At 45.4% G+C, this 13,332-nt stretch overlaps 1 protein-coding gene and 1 long non-coding RNA gene across 5 annotated transcripts in view; one reads left to right on the top strand and one right to left on the bottom strand.

The window, feature by feature from the left end:
- OSBP2 (oxysterol binding protein 2) overlaps positions 1-13,332 on the bottom strand; it is a 163,099-nt gene that overhangs the window by 106,035 nt on the left and 43,732 nt on the right. The window contains exons 1-2 of one of the 4 annotated variants that reach the window (XM_025858204.2): positions 4,466-4,574; positions 1,406-1,485 (exon numbers count right to left, since the gene is read on the bottom strand). The exons of 2 other annotated variants lie outside the window; for them this stretch is intronic. In XM_025858204.2, coding sequence (XP_025713989.1) covers positions 1,406-1,466 — 61 coding nt within the window. In that variant the 5' untranslated portion in view covers positions 1,467-1,485; positions 4,466-4,574. Of the gene's footprint in view, positions 1-1,405; positions 1,486-4,465; positions 4,584-13,332 lie in introns of those variants that run through there. One more of the 4 variants, XM_025858205.2, reaches the window with a different exon arrangement.
- On the top strand, positions 4,705-12,428 carry LOC112813199 (uncharacterized). The gene is made up of 3 exons (XR_003205468.2): positions 4,705-4,858; positions 10,485-10,731; positions 12,119-12,428. It is a non-coding gene; the product is annotated as an uncharacterized lncRNA (long non-coding RNA).

Below are 13,332 nucleotides of genomic sequence, written 5' to 3'. Positions count from 1 at the left end.
CTAAATCCCAATTGTCAACACCCCCTACAGAACAAATACCGTCGCTTTGTTAAGTTCCCTTGTGGTCGCTATTGCCTTTGCTACTTGAGAACTGACGCCAGCTCATGCCCTGCTCTTTGCCCTGCAGGGCCTCCTGGCAAGGCCAAACCAATGGGAGTCTCCATCCTTCCATGACCTCCTGAGCCACACCATGCCCTGCTTCTTTGTGAAGGGCCAGAATTTTCTCCCAGCTGAGGGATGTTAACTTCCTCTTTGGTTTCTTCAAACTCTGACTAAAGCCCTGCCTTCTCGGCTGGAAGCACGGGCCTGCCCCCCTTTCTCAGCCCCTGCGTTCCTATTTCCAGTTCCTTTATACCCTCTTGGACACCCAAGAGTGTGCCGGTTCCCTGAAATCAACCTCATTCCAAAGCACTGTTCATTTATCAGGTGTGATAACAGTACTTTGTTATGTTAAATTTTTAAGAATGAATCCTTACTCTTTTAAAGGTACACCCTGAAATATTGACAAATGGGATGACACGAGGTCTGCAACTGGCTTCAAAATGTTGGGGGAAGAGGCTGGAGGTGTAGAGACAAGGTAACTGAGAGACAGGTATGTGTGTGGGTTCCTGAGACTCTTCTGTCCACTTCTCTTTTGGTCTTAAATTTTCCACAACAACAAAAAGGCTTTACAAAATCCCATCCCTAGAGTTTTATAACATCCTTGAGTCCAACTGTCCCACCTGAGCTTTTACCTGCATCCTTTTCAACTGACACGTGTTTACTGAGCAACTACTATGCTCGAAGTGTTGTGAAAAGCTGCAGAATAGAAGTGACCGGCCCCACCTGTGAGGCGCCCTCAGGATGCTGTCCTGCTGCACACAGTCCTGTCCTTTGTTTTAACGAAGTCCCCAAAGCTTCATTTCTCAAATTGGGCACTGATTTTTCTCTCCCCCCCCACCAGGGTGGCAGTCAGGGCCTCCCCTTCCTTGGGATGGAGTGAGCCCAGCGTCACTGAGGGGATACCAACTACGTCTGTTCTTCCCCCACCCCTACTGGATGAGGTGGCCCAGGTGTGGGTCGGGGCAGACAAGAGTTTCAGAGAAAGAGAGGCCAACCCATCCACATGTTGGAGGGTTTGGGTGAGGCCAACTGCTCTGTCCCTCAACTTGCAGGCAAAGGACCAAGGGCTAGGACATGTCCTGCCTCCCGTCTGGACCAGAAGCATAGACAGAAGCACTGAGACCATTAGGGGCTCCAGACCCGAACACCTGGATGTGGGAAACTGCCTCAACCCAGAGACCTCCAAGCCAGAAACTGACCTCCCTTCCCAACTAGGCACAGAATATGTTGCCTTGCTCAGAAGTCTGTGTGCCATTCTCAAGGAAGCCTGAATTCACAGCCAAAGTGGGGAAGGAATACCCACCTTGGGCTGCTGACCTATCGACGAGCAATGGTTGCCATCCTGGGTCCTGCGAAATGTTCATCCTGGAGCCACCAGAGAAACTGAAGCCAATCCCTTCAGTCAGCAATACGCTTCAACACTGTTAAGGTCAATAACCTTTAATTCACACCCATATTCCCCCTCTCTCAGTTCAGGTGAGGACCATGAAGAGAGTCTGATGAGTAAAGGGTATAATACTCTGACATAGACACAATGCCTCTTGTCAAGTAAAGGCTGCACCTACGCCTAGAAGACAGGGTCCAAGAACTCGGGTACAAACACACCTGGTGATCACCCTTATGGTCTCTTTTGTCTCTCTATAGCCAGTGCATTAAATAAATATGTGGCAGTAAAATGGAATTAAATCCCCATTCAATGGAAACCATGAAATTTGGAAATGGGGGAAGCCAGCCAGTTGTGGCAAGGAATCCAGGGAGTTTAAACAGATGACATTTCTTAAAATGAGACCCACGGGGGGCCAGCATGAACCCTGTGTGGAACGCTTATTAAAAGTGGGGTTCCCGGCAGAAGAGACCCCGAATAGCCAGAGGAATATTGAAAAAGAAAAGCAAAGCTGGCGGCATCACAATTCTAGACTTCCAGCTCTATTACAAAGCTGTCATCAAGACAGTATGGTACTGGCACAAAAACAGACACATAGATCAATGGAACAGAATCGAGAGCCCAGAAATGGACCCTCAACTCTATGGTCAACTCATCTTTGACAAAGCAGGAAAGAATGTCCAATGGCAAAAAGACAGTCTCTTCAACAAATGGTGTTGGGAAAATTGGACAGCCACATGCAGAAGAATGAAACTGGACCATTTCCTTACACCACACACAAAAATAGACTCCAAATGGTTGAAAGACCTAAACGTGAGACAGGAGTCCATCAAAATCCTAAAGGAGAACACAGGTAGCAACCTCTTCGACCTCAGCTGCAGCAACTTCTTCCTAGAAACATCACCAAAGGCAAGGGAAGCAAGGGCAAAAATGAACTATTGGGATTTCATCAAGATAAAAAGCTTTTGCACAGCAAAAGAAATAGTTCACAAAACCAAAAGACAACCGACAGAATGGGAGAAAATATTTACAAATGACATATCAGATAAAGGGCTAGTATCCAAAATCTATAAAGAACTTCTCAAACTCAACACCCTAAGAACAAATAATCCAATCAAGAAATGGGCAGAACACATGAACAGACATTTTTCCAAAGAAGACATCCAAATGGCCAACAGACACATGAAAAAGTGCTCAACATCGCTGGGCATCAGGGAAATCCAAATCAAAACCTCAATGAGATACCACCTCACACCAGTCAGAATGGCTAAAATTAACAAGTCAGGAAACGACAGATGTTGGCGGGGATGTGGAGAAAGGGGAACCCTCCTACACTGTTGGTGGGAATGCAAGCTGGTGCAGCCACTCTGGAAAACAGTATGGAGGTTCCTCAAACAGTTGAAAATAGAGCTACCATACGATCCAGCAATTGCACTACTGGGTATTTACCACAAAGATACAAATGTAGGGATCCGAAGGGGTACGTGCACCCCAATGTTTATAGCAGCAATGTCCACAACAGCCAAACTGTTGAAAGAGCCAAGATGTCCATCAACAGATGAATGCATAAAGAAGTGGTATATATACACAATGGAATATTATGCAGCCATCAAAAGGAATGAGATCTTGCCATTTGCAATGACGTGGATGGAACTGGAGGGTGTTATGCTGAGTGAAATAAGTCAATCAGAGAAAGACATGTATCATATGACCTCACTGATATGAGGAATTCTTAATCTCAGGAAACAAACCGAGTGTTGCTGGAGTGGTGGGGAGTGGGAGGGGTGGGGTGGCTGGGTGACAGACATTGGGTAGGGTATGTGCTATGGTGAGCGCTGTGAATTGTGCAAGACTGTTGAATCACAGATCCGTACTTCTGAAACAAATAATGCAACATATGTTAAGAAAAAAGAAAAAGAAGAAGATAGCAGGAGGGGAAGAATGAAGGGGAGTAAGTCAGGCAGAGAGACGATGGACTCTGAAAACCAAACTGAGGGTTCTAGAGGGGAGGGGGTGGGGGATGGGTTAGCCTGGTGATGGGTATTAAAGAGGGCACATTCTGCGTGGAGCACTGGGTGTTATGCACAAACAATGAATCATGGAACACTGCATCAAAAACTAATGATGTAATATATGGTGATTAACATAACAATAAAAAATTTTTAAAAAGTAGGGTTCCCGGGGCACCTGGGTGGCTCAGTTGGTTAAGCGACTGCCTTCAGGCTCCCTGCTCAGTGGAGAGTCTGCTTCTCCCTCTTACCCTCCCCCCCTCTTGTGCTCTCTCACTCTCTCTCAAATAAATAAATAAAATCTTTTTAAAAAATGGGGTTCCCGGGCACCACAGGACCATGACATCAGAATCTTGGTGGTCCTCCACTAAGACTTTTAACGTGCTCATCCCAGGGGACTTCATGCCCACCTACCAAAGTTAATGAGAAGTTATTCAGGGGTGTGTGTGTTGTTTAATCAATGCCAGTCAGTATTTTACTAACTTAATAAGCTCACAAGAGACCTCATTACACCTTCTGGCCAGCTAGGCAGATGGGTATTTTCCTCTTTGGGACTGAGGGATCTGAGAGCTAATAGCTTGAACATGGCTGCATTTTCCCTTTGTGCTGAGAAGGGCACAACCCTGTCCCCACCCAGCCTCTAGGGATTGAAGACAGAGGAGGTGGCCACAGAAGAACCCACCACAGACTCAGTACATGCAGGCATTCTCCAAACGCTAAGGGACAACTCCCCCACAACACATAAGAAACTCTGCATTTCAGGAAGTCATTCCTTCAAATGGGAAGAGTGTTGAGTGGACCAAGGAGAGACCAGCATTTCTCCAGGCTCCTTGCATCCCAAGGCACAAAGGCAGCAGGTTTTCTAGGAGCTGTTTACAGAGCTAGAACAAATCCACATTCCCCAGGAATTTATTTCCACCTCTGGGGACCACAGCCAACAGGAACAGAAGGAAAGCCTTTGGAGTCCTACCTTTTAGAGGATTTTCATTTTGGAGCAATTGGATGGCAGGCTGCCCATATGTTCTTTAGGGTCAACCCCTAGGGCCACCAACCACCCAAAACCCCCTGACCCCCTGCTCAAATGCCAGCCTTGGTTGTTCTAAGGGCAGAATCTGGGCTGTGTGGGATAATTCGGAGCACAGGGCTGTGATGTCAGAATAGGGCTATGACATCAATGTGAGAGTAGGCCAGCCTGGGGAAGCAGGGCAGAAGAGGGAGCCACTGATGGGCTGGATTAGCCCCCCTGCAAGTAAGGCCAAGAGAAAGAGGTGGCTGGCTCTGTGTTCACTTCTTATAGCCTTTCAGAGCCCCGCTTAGACGCAGACCTGCAGATCTTCTGAAAATGATTCACAAGTCCTGAGAGGTAAGTTGCAAGCCCGCTAACCTGCCCATGCTTCCTTAGACATCAATTTGGGAGCAAAGAAAGTGAACAGCCATCCTCTAGCTCCCTCCTGTGTCAAGTGAAAAAAAGTACTCTCTATTTTCTGACTGGGAGGTTCAACCTTGGACCCTAAGCAGGGAGTCAGGAGGATAGCTCCCAAGCGGGCTGAGTGTCAAGGTCTCCCAGGATAGATACAGTTAAATGCAGATAGATAAAACGCAGGACAATCTTTACATTTGAACTCCAGATACACAATTAATAAATTTTGGTATATGTCTTGACTATTACATGGGACATACTTATATTAAGACATTATTTGCTGTATACTTGAAGTTCACATTAAACTGGGTGACCTGTATGTTTATTTGCAAAATCTGGTACTCCTATCTAAGGAGATTTTTTTTTTCTTAATGTAGGTACCCTCCTCCGCCCCACCCCACCCAGTACTACTCTCATTCATTCAGATTTATCAGGGCAGGAGGACTTGGGAACCTGTATTATTTTAAAGCTGCCAAGATGGCTATTATCAATAATTACAGCTAATTGTTCTTGAACATTTACCAAGTCAAGTGCTGAGTTCTTTTTCATGCATTCTCTAAGTTAATCCTCACAGCACCTCTAAGAGGTGGGTCTATTATTAAGCCCATTTTACAGAGGAGAGAATGAGGCAAAAGACAGCAAGCAACTTGCCCAAGGTCACACAGCCGGTAAGTAAAGGAGCCATGGTTTGAACTCAGGGAGGCTCCCACTGGCTTAGAAATCTTTGAACTGCAAGGACCCTCACAAATGGGGAATCTGAGGCTCTGGGAAGTCCACATTCACATTAACCACTAGCTACTGTGCACAAGGAGCTAAACCAAGTTGCAGAGAGCAAGCATCTGGCCCAGGCAAGGGGTTGGCTCAGGGAAGTTTCCTGAATGGCCCTCTCCTTGAAGGAGAAGCAGACCTAAGGAGAAACAGGGTATGGGAAAGGGATTTGCAGGTGCTAGGGAAGAGGGTTTGCAGGTAAGAGGTTCAGCATGCCTCACAGAAAGATAGTGTGCTGATGAGGAGAGGGGAAGCCTGGTAGATCTGGAGGGCAGGGGAGAGCCCAAGAAGGAATATAAGTCAAAATTGCATTTTGTTTTCAAATTAACCTACAGGAAATTTTACTTTCTTGTCGTACAGTTCTATGCATTTTAACACATGTATAGCTTCATAACACACCTCCACTAGGACATAGATCAGTTTCATTACCCTCAAAATACTCCCTCACGCTATAATTTTGTATCACACCCTCCCTCCACCCCTCACCCCTGGCAATCACTGATTTGTCCTTCATCTCTACAGTCTTTGCCTTTCCCAGAATGTTAGATAAAATGGAGTCATACAACTTTTTGAGAATAGCTTCTTTCACTTGGCCTAATATCTCTGAGATTCATCCAAGTTGTTGTATGTATGGGTAACTCATTCGTTGGCATTACTCAGTGGTACTCCACTGTGTTGTGGACCAGAGTTTGTTCAATTGGTTACCCACTGAAGGACCCTTGGGTAGTTTCCAGTACTTTGCCATAAAACCAATGCAGCTCTGAACATTTGTGTGCAGGCTGTTATGTGAACTTAAGTTTCCATTTCTCTGGGATAAATGTGCAGGGTTGTGACTGCTAGGTCATACAGTCATTGCATGTTTAGTATTGTAAGAAACTGCCAAACTATTTTCCACGGTAGCTGTGCCATTTTATATTCCCACCAGCAATGTATAGGACAGATCCTTGCCAGCATTTGCTATCATCACTATTTTTTATTTCAGCTGTTCTTATAAGTGTGTAGTAATATCTCATAATGATCTTAATTTACATTTCTCTAATAGCTAATGATAATGATCACCTTTTCATGTGCTTATTTGACGTCTGTATCTTCCCTTCAGTGAAATATGTTTGTGTTTTTTTCCCATTTATATTTAGATTCTCTTTTATTGTTGAGTTTTTACATTTAATTATACATTCTAGATACTGGTCCTCTGTTAGACAAGTAATTTGCAAATATTTTCTCCCAGTCTGTACTTTGTCTTTTCATCCTTTTGATAGGGTCTTTTGCAATGCCAAAATTTTCAAATTTAAAGTCTAATTTATTAATGTTTTCTCTTATGGAGTGTGCTTCTCATATCTTAGACATGTCTAACAACTCTTTGCCTAGCCCTAGGTCCCAAAGGTATCCTATGTTTTCTTCTAAAAGTTTTATGGTTTTACATTTAAATCCATGCTCCATTTTGAATTAATTTTTGTATACCATTTGATGCTTAGGTTGAAGTTCATTTCTTTTTTGCCTTCGGATGTCCAAAGAGTCCAGCAACAAAGTACCTTTGTCAAAGAGTCAATTTGGTGTATTTGTGTTTATTTCTGGGTTTTTTATTCTGTTAAATTGATTTATAGGTCTCTGTTCCTCCCCCAACATCATGTTGTCTTGATTACTCTAGATATACAGTAAGTCTTGGCATCAGGTAAAGTGATTTCTTCCACTTTATTCTTTTTCAAAACTCTTTTAGCTCTTCTAGTTCCTTGTGTTTCCACATAAAATTTAGAGTTAGCTACAAAATGTCTTCCTAGGATTTTGATAGAAATTGTTTTAAACATATAAATCAATGCTGGGAAAACTGACATCTTTATTATGTTGAGTTTCTCAGTCCATGGACATGGTATGTCTCTCCATTTCTTCAGATCTTGAATTTCTTTTAGCATACAGATCCTGTACAAATTTTGTTAGATTTATATTTAAATATTTCATTTTGAGGAAGCAGAGTAAAAGTTTCACATTTTTGATGAAGTTCAATTTATCAATTTTTTTCTTTAATGGATTATGCTTTTGATGTTATACTTAAGAGCTCTTTGCTTAATCTTAGGTCACAAAAGTATTCTCCTATGTTTTCTTCTAAAAGTGTTATAGTTTTGTGTTTTATATTTTGACTTAACTTTTATATGTGTTTTATATTTTGAGTTAACTTTTGCCAACACAAAACTATCTTCATTACAGATTCTTTATAGTAAGTCTTAACATTGGGTAATTACTCCAACTTTATCCTTTTCAAAATTGTTTTAGCTATTCTAGTTCATTTGTCTTTCCATATAAATTTATAATAAGCTTGTCTACATTGAAAAAAATGTCAGGGAGGGGGTGGGGGGATGGGGTAGCCCAGTGATGGGTATTAAGGAGGGCACATGTTGTGATGAGCATTGGGTGTTATGCGCAAATAATGAATCATTGAACACTACATCAAAAACTAATGATGTACTGTATGGTGACTAACATAACATAATTAAAAAAAAAGAAAAAATGTCTTGCTAAAGTATTTTTATTGGAATTGCATTAAATCCTTTGATCATTTTGGAGACAACTGACATCCTTACTCTGTTGAATCTTCTGATCCATGAGCATTTTATGTCTCTCCATTTATTTTGGTCTTTTATCTGCATTTTCTAGTTTTCAGTATAAAGATACTATATAAGTTTTGTGATATTTATACCTAAGTATTTCATAGGGGTGCTTTAAATTTTTTTTTTTAATTTTGGTTTCTAAAGGCTCACTGCTAGCACATAAAAATATGATTGGTCTTTGGGGCACCTGGGTTGCTCAGTCAGTTGAGTGTCTGCCTTCAGCTCAGGTCATGATCCTGGGGTCCTGGGATCAAGTCCCATGTTGGGTTCCCTGCTCAGTGGGGAGTCTGCCTCTCCCTCTCTCTCTGCCCCTACCCCCACTCATGCTCTCTCTCTCTCTTTTTTTTTAAAGATTTTATTTATTTATTTGCTAGAGAGAGAGAGTGAGAGTACAAGCAGGGGGAGCGGCAGGCAGAGGGAGAAGCAGGCTCCCCACTGAGCAGGGAGCCTGATGTGGGGCTCCATGCGGGGCTCGATCCCTTGAGCAGAAGGCAGACACTTAACCAACTGAGCTACCCACATGCCCCTGCTGGAAGTTTTTACCATGAATGATACTGAATATTTTCAAGTGCTTTTTCTGCATGAATTGACATGATCATGTAGTTTTTATTTAGACCATTAATATGGTGATTCCACTGATTGCTTTTCAAATACTGGACCTATATTGCACAGCTAGTATGAATCCCACTCAGTCATGGTGTATTATTCTACTTATATATTGCTGTATTCAAACTACTAATAGTGTAATGAGGACTTTCTCACCTATGTTCATGAGAAATATTGGTCTGAGGTTTTCTTTTCTTGTACTATCTTTGTCCCGTTTGATATCAAGGTAATGTATTGGGAAGTGTTTCCCCCTTTTCTATTTTCTGGAAGAAGTTGTGTGCAAATGGTGTTATCACTTCTTCAAATGTTTGGTAGAATTCACCAATGAAATCACCTGAGCCTGAATATTTCTTCTTTTTTTTTTTTTGAAAGGTTTTAAACGGTGAATGCAATTTTTTTAAATAATTTTTTTAAAGATTTTATTTATTTATTTGACAGAGACACAGCGAGAGAGGGAACACAAGCTGGGGGAGTGGGAGAGGGAGAAGCAGGCTTCCCGCTGAGCAGGGAGCCCGATGTGGGACTCGATCCCAGGACCCTGGCATCATGACCTGAGCTGAAGGCAAGATGCTTAACGACTGAGCCACCCAGGCACCCAATGAATGCAATTTCTTTAATGTTATAGGATTATTTAGGTTATATACTTGATCTTGGGTGCATTTTGGAGTTTATGATTTTTGAAGAATCTGTTTATTTAATCTAAGTTGTCAGAATTGTGGGTAGAGTTATTTGTAGTATTCCCTTGTTATTATTTTATGTCTGTGGTATCTATACTGCTGATGGCTTCTTTCATTCCTGATGTGGGTACTTTGATATTTTCATTTTAGCTGGCAATTGACCTAGTTGGTTTTAAGCCACAAGTTCTGACCAACCTTCTCCTGGTGATGATTTCATTATCAGTTCCCTTTACAATGCCTTTGCAGTGCTATTTGAATCTTTCCCTCATATGTGCCAGTGGCCACTGGGACCTTGGTGTTCATGTGGCTTTTAGTTCAGTTCTCCAAGTATGCAGTTTAGGATCTGACTCATGCACGTGCAGCTTGGACATGAACCTAGAAGCTCATAAACAACTTTACAGGGTCAGTTTCCCAAGCTCCTCTCTGTGATATCTTGGTATTTTCCAGTTCCCAAGGGTTCCTTCTTTCTGTCCTTTGGCCCAAGACTGGGACTTTATTTACTTATCTCTCCACTGTCCATTTCCCATCACTGCACCCACATCTGGGGCCAAGTGGGTGGGAAGAGAAAGAGAAGAATGCAACAGGGGTTCTCACTCACTCTCTTGGGACCACAACTCTTTCTCCTGGAGGGGAGGGTTTCCCTCAAAGCTCTAGGCACCTGCAGCCCCCCGCTGCTACTATCACTGTAGGGGAACTTTCCCGTTCCTTGGGCCTGAACGAGAGGGCTTGTCCTGGAGCTCTCTCTGTCTGCTCACTCATGGGTCTCCCCCAAGTCCAGACTGGAAAATACTGGAAGGAAAAAAGTTGTAAACTTACCACCTGTTCATTGTTACTTCAAATTATGATCTTCTCCAATCTGCTGTGGCTACTTAATTTCCAGGGTGCTTAAATAGCTGTCCCATGCATTCTCTCCAGGTTTTCTAGCTGCACAAAATGAAGTGCTCTCACTTCATCCTCCCGAGGACTGGAAACAAGCTGAACTGCATTTTAGAAGATTCACTCTGGCTGTTGAGGAGTCTCTAATGGAAGACTCTAGAGTCCCGGATCTGGGAGGCCAGGTGGCCGAGCCAAGGTGGAGACCATGCAGATGAAGGGCAGCAGGCAGATGCAAAACTGTTCAGGGCTGGCACTCACAGGACCTCGTGACAGCTGAACATGAGAGGTGAAGGAGGGGAGGAGTAAACAGGACACTCGGGTTTACTACTGGTCCAACTTCCAGGTCTGGAAGGTAACCTAAGACTATGATGAGGGCAGTTTCAAGGCCGTGGGCAATGGGTCAGGTGGAACAGTGGGAAGAAGCCAGGAGAGAAGTTGAGGCTGCAGGAGAGAAAGGAGAACAGCTGTGGAACGAGGTCCCATTGGAGTCAACACAGTGGTGGATGCAGGGAGGTCGCTAAGTGTGATGGTAGAGAGCTGAGATGGTCCAGAAGGTGGACTTTTTTGTTCTATGGAATGAGAAGGAGGCAAGGTGTTTTGCTGGGGTAGTGAGGGTATGTAGAGTGGCAAAGACTTCAAGAGCCACTGGGAAGATGGGAAAGGAAGCTGTAAGGGGACCCACACTAGGGGGGGCAGGCACTGATAAAGGCCCAGCAGAAGCCCTTGGGTTTAAGGGTGTGCTGATCTATGTGGTTGGGAGGGATTACCCCCAAAGCATGGCTGCGTGGCTTATGTACCTTGGCCCAGTGAAGGGGCCCTACTACTCCTGCCTGAAGGCAGAAGGTGCAGAGCTAAATGGTCATCACCAAAACAGCGACAGCCTCACTTCTGTCAACTGAGCACTCCAGTTGCTAAGCTGAGCAGTTTGTAATATGATTTAATTTATTCCTCTTGACAACCTTAAGGGGTCTTTATCAATAGACACGCTTTTAGGGTAAGGAAACAGAGGCACAGAGTGGTCAAGCCACTTTGCCGAAGTGACCCAGCTAGTAAATGGCACAGCTGGGATTCAAGCCCAGGGCTGTCTGGTTCCCAGGCTGGTCTCATGGGTTGGTGGAGGACATGTGGGTGTGATGGAAACTGGACAATCAGGCAAGGGAGGAAGACCCCTCTCAGGAGCGACTGGGGGACAGATACTGGGCCAAGCCAAGCAAGGGAGAAGAAGAAAGAAGGCAGCTACTAGAGGAGGAGCCAGAGGTCTAGAAGGGTACTGAGAGGGTAGCTGCTGTGGCAGCCGAAAAGGGGTCAGACTCTGACTTCAAATGACTGAGTCAGAGCCCCAGGATCCAGACGTAGCTATGTGGGGGAGGCAGATGGGATCTGTGATACCAAGGCATAGCTGAAGATGCAGGGGTATGCCAACCAAAGGACCAGGCCTGGAAACTTGAGGACAAGCTCCACAGCAGAGGGCCCTGGTGGACCTGAGGGCTGAGATGGTGGGGAGCAATCCCCAGCAGGGGCACCAAATGCCAAGATTTAGATGAATGAGCAGCATGGGGAGGAGGCAAATGCTGGAGGTGGGCATGACCACGGCCTTGGTCACTTGCCCCTCTCAGAGCAGGGGGCTACCTAGATGTAAATTCACTCTCCTGGCTGTGTTCTTCTCCCCAAAGGTACCACATTCTGATGACCCCACAGGGACCTTTTTAAAAAGACAAGTGAGTAAGCAAAGGCACACATGCAAGCCAGCCCCAGCAGCCCAGCACAACCTCAGAAGGGCCTTCATCCAGCCACCAGATGGCAGCTGCAGACACCAGATAAAGCCTTCCATTGTCAACCGAGGCCCACATTTCAGAAGCTGCTAAAGGAGTAAATCATCCAGTCCGGGGTTGCTCATCTCCTCATCAGAATATCAGAAGACTCCATTGCCCTTCCTCACACAGATTCTTCTAATAACACACGAGAAAAATCTTGTAAATCTGAGACGAAGGAAAGACTGTCCTGAAAGCCTGGTGAGCTTTGCTCTCTCTGGTGACATGAGTCCCTGCCTATCTCCACCCCCACTGGAAGGTCCCCTGATTAGCTGCCTAGGACTTCACCTGAGGCCCCAGCCACCAGCCTCCTAGAGCTCTGCGCCCTCGCTGCTCTCGGGCTCCTCGGGCCTGGCACACTGCCTGGAGCATTCAGTAGCTGCGGCCCAGGCAGGAGTAGATGTTGTCTCTAGTGTTCCACGGCAGCTGGGCAGAGACCCACGGGAGGACACAAGCAGGATGATCGCAGCTTGGCTTTGGCAGGTGGATGTGCTAAAAGGTCAAGAGGCCAAGAAGGGCCTGGGGCAAGGTAGGGTCCACACAAGGGACCCACGGGGAAGGCTGCACAGTGGGAAGGCTGGGTGGGCAGAAGAAAGCAGAGGACAAGGGTCTTCCAGAGCTTGAAGACAGATGTGGGGACGGTCAGTGATGGGGGGAGCAAGATGTGGTCAGCAATGGCAACATGTCAATGGGAAGGCTTCCTAGAGGTGGGAAGGGGGAGAGGGGACAGCCCTAGGAGAAGGCCAAAGACGATGCCAGAACTGCTCTGGGCTGGACAGGTCATCTAGAACCTCCCCCACCTGCCCCCCTCCACTGAAGTTGCAGGAGGTCAGAGGTGAGCAAGCAGGGGCCCTGCAGAACAGCTCCAGGTAAAGGAGCTGGAATACCTGGTGCTGCTCAGCACCAGAGACAGGCTTCCTGGAGGCTGAAAGAGGAGCCTCCAAGAAGGAACAAAGGACAGGGGGAGGGGAGCAGGGCTGGCCACAAAGCCGGGCTGGGTGTGTGAGTGAGGAGCACAGATTGAAGGCTAGGGAGGGAGGAACCCTCCGGCAGAGAGGGGGAACAGAGGACCCTGA

This window comes from Callorhinus ursinus, unplaced genomic scaffold (assembly GCF_003265705.2).
Source record: "Callorhinus ursinus isolate GAN/ISIS: 27379988/994484 unplaced genomic scaffold, GSC_fseal_2.0 scaffold72, whole genome shotgun sequence".
Lineage (NCBI taxonomy): Eukaryota > Metazoa > Chordata > Mammalia > Carnivora > Otariidae > Callorhinus > Callorhinus ursinus.
The sequence above is the reverse complement of the archived record's forward strand: the minus strand, read 5'-3'. Positions and strand labels throughout refer to the sequence as shown.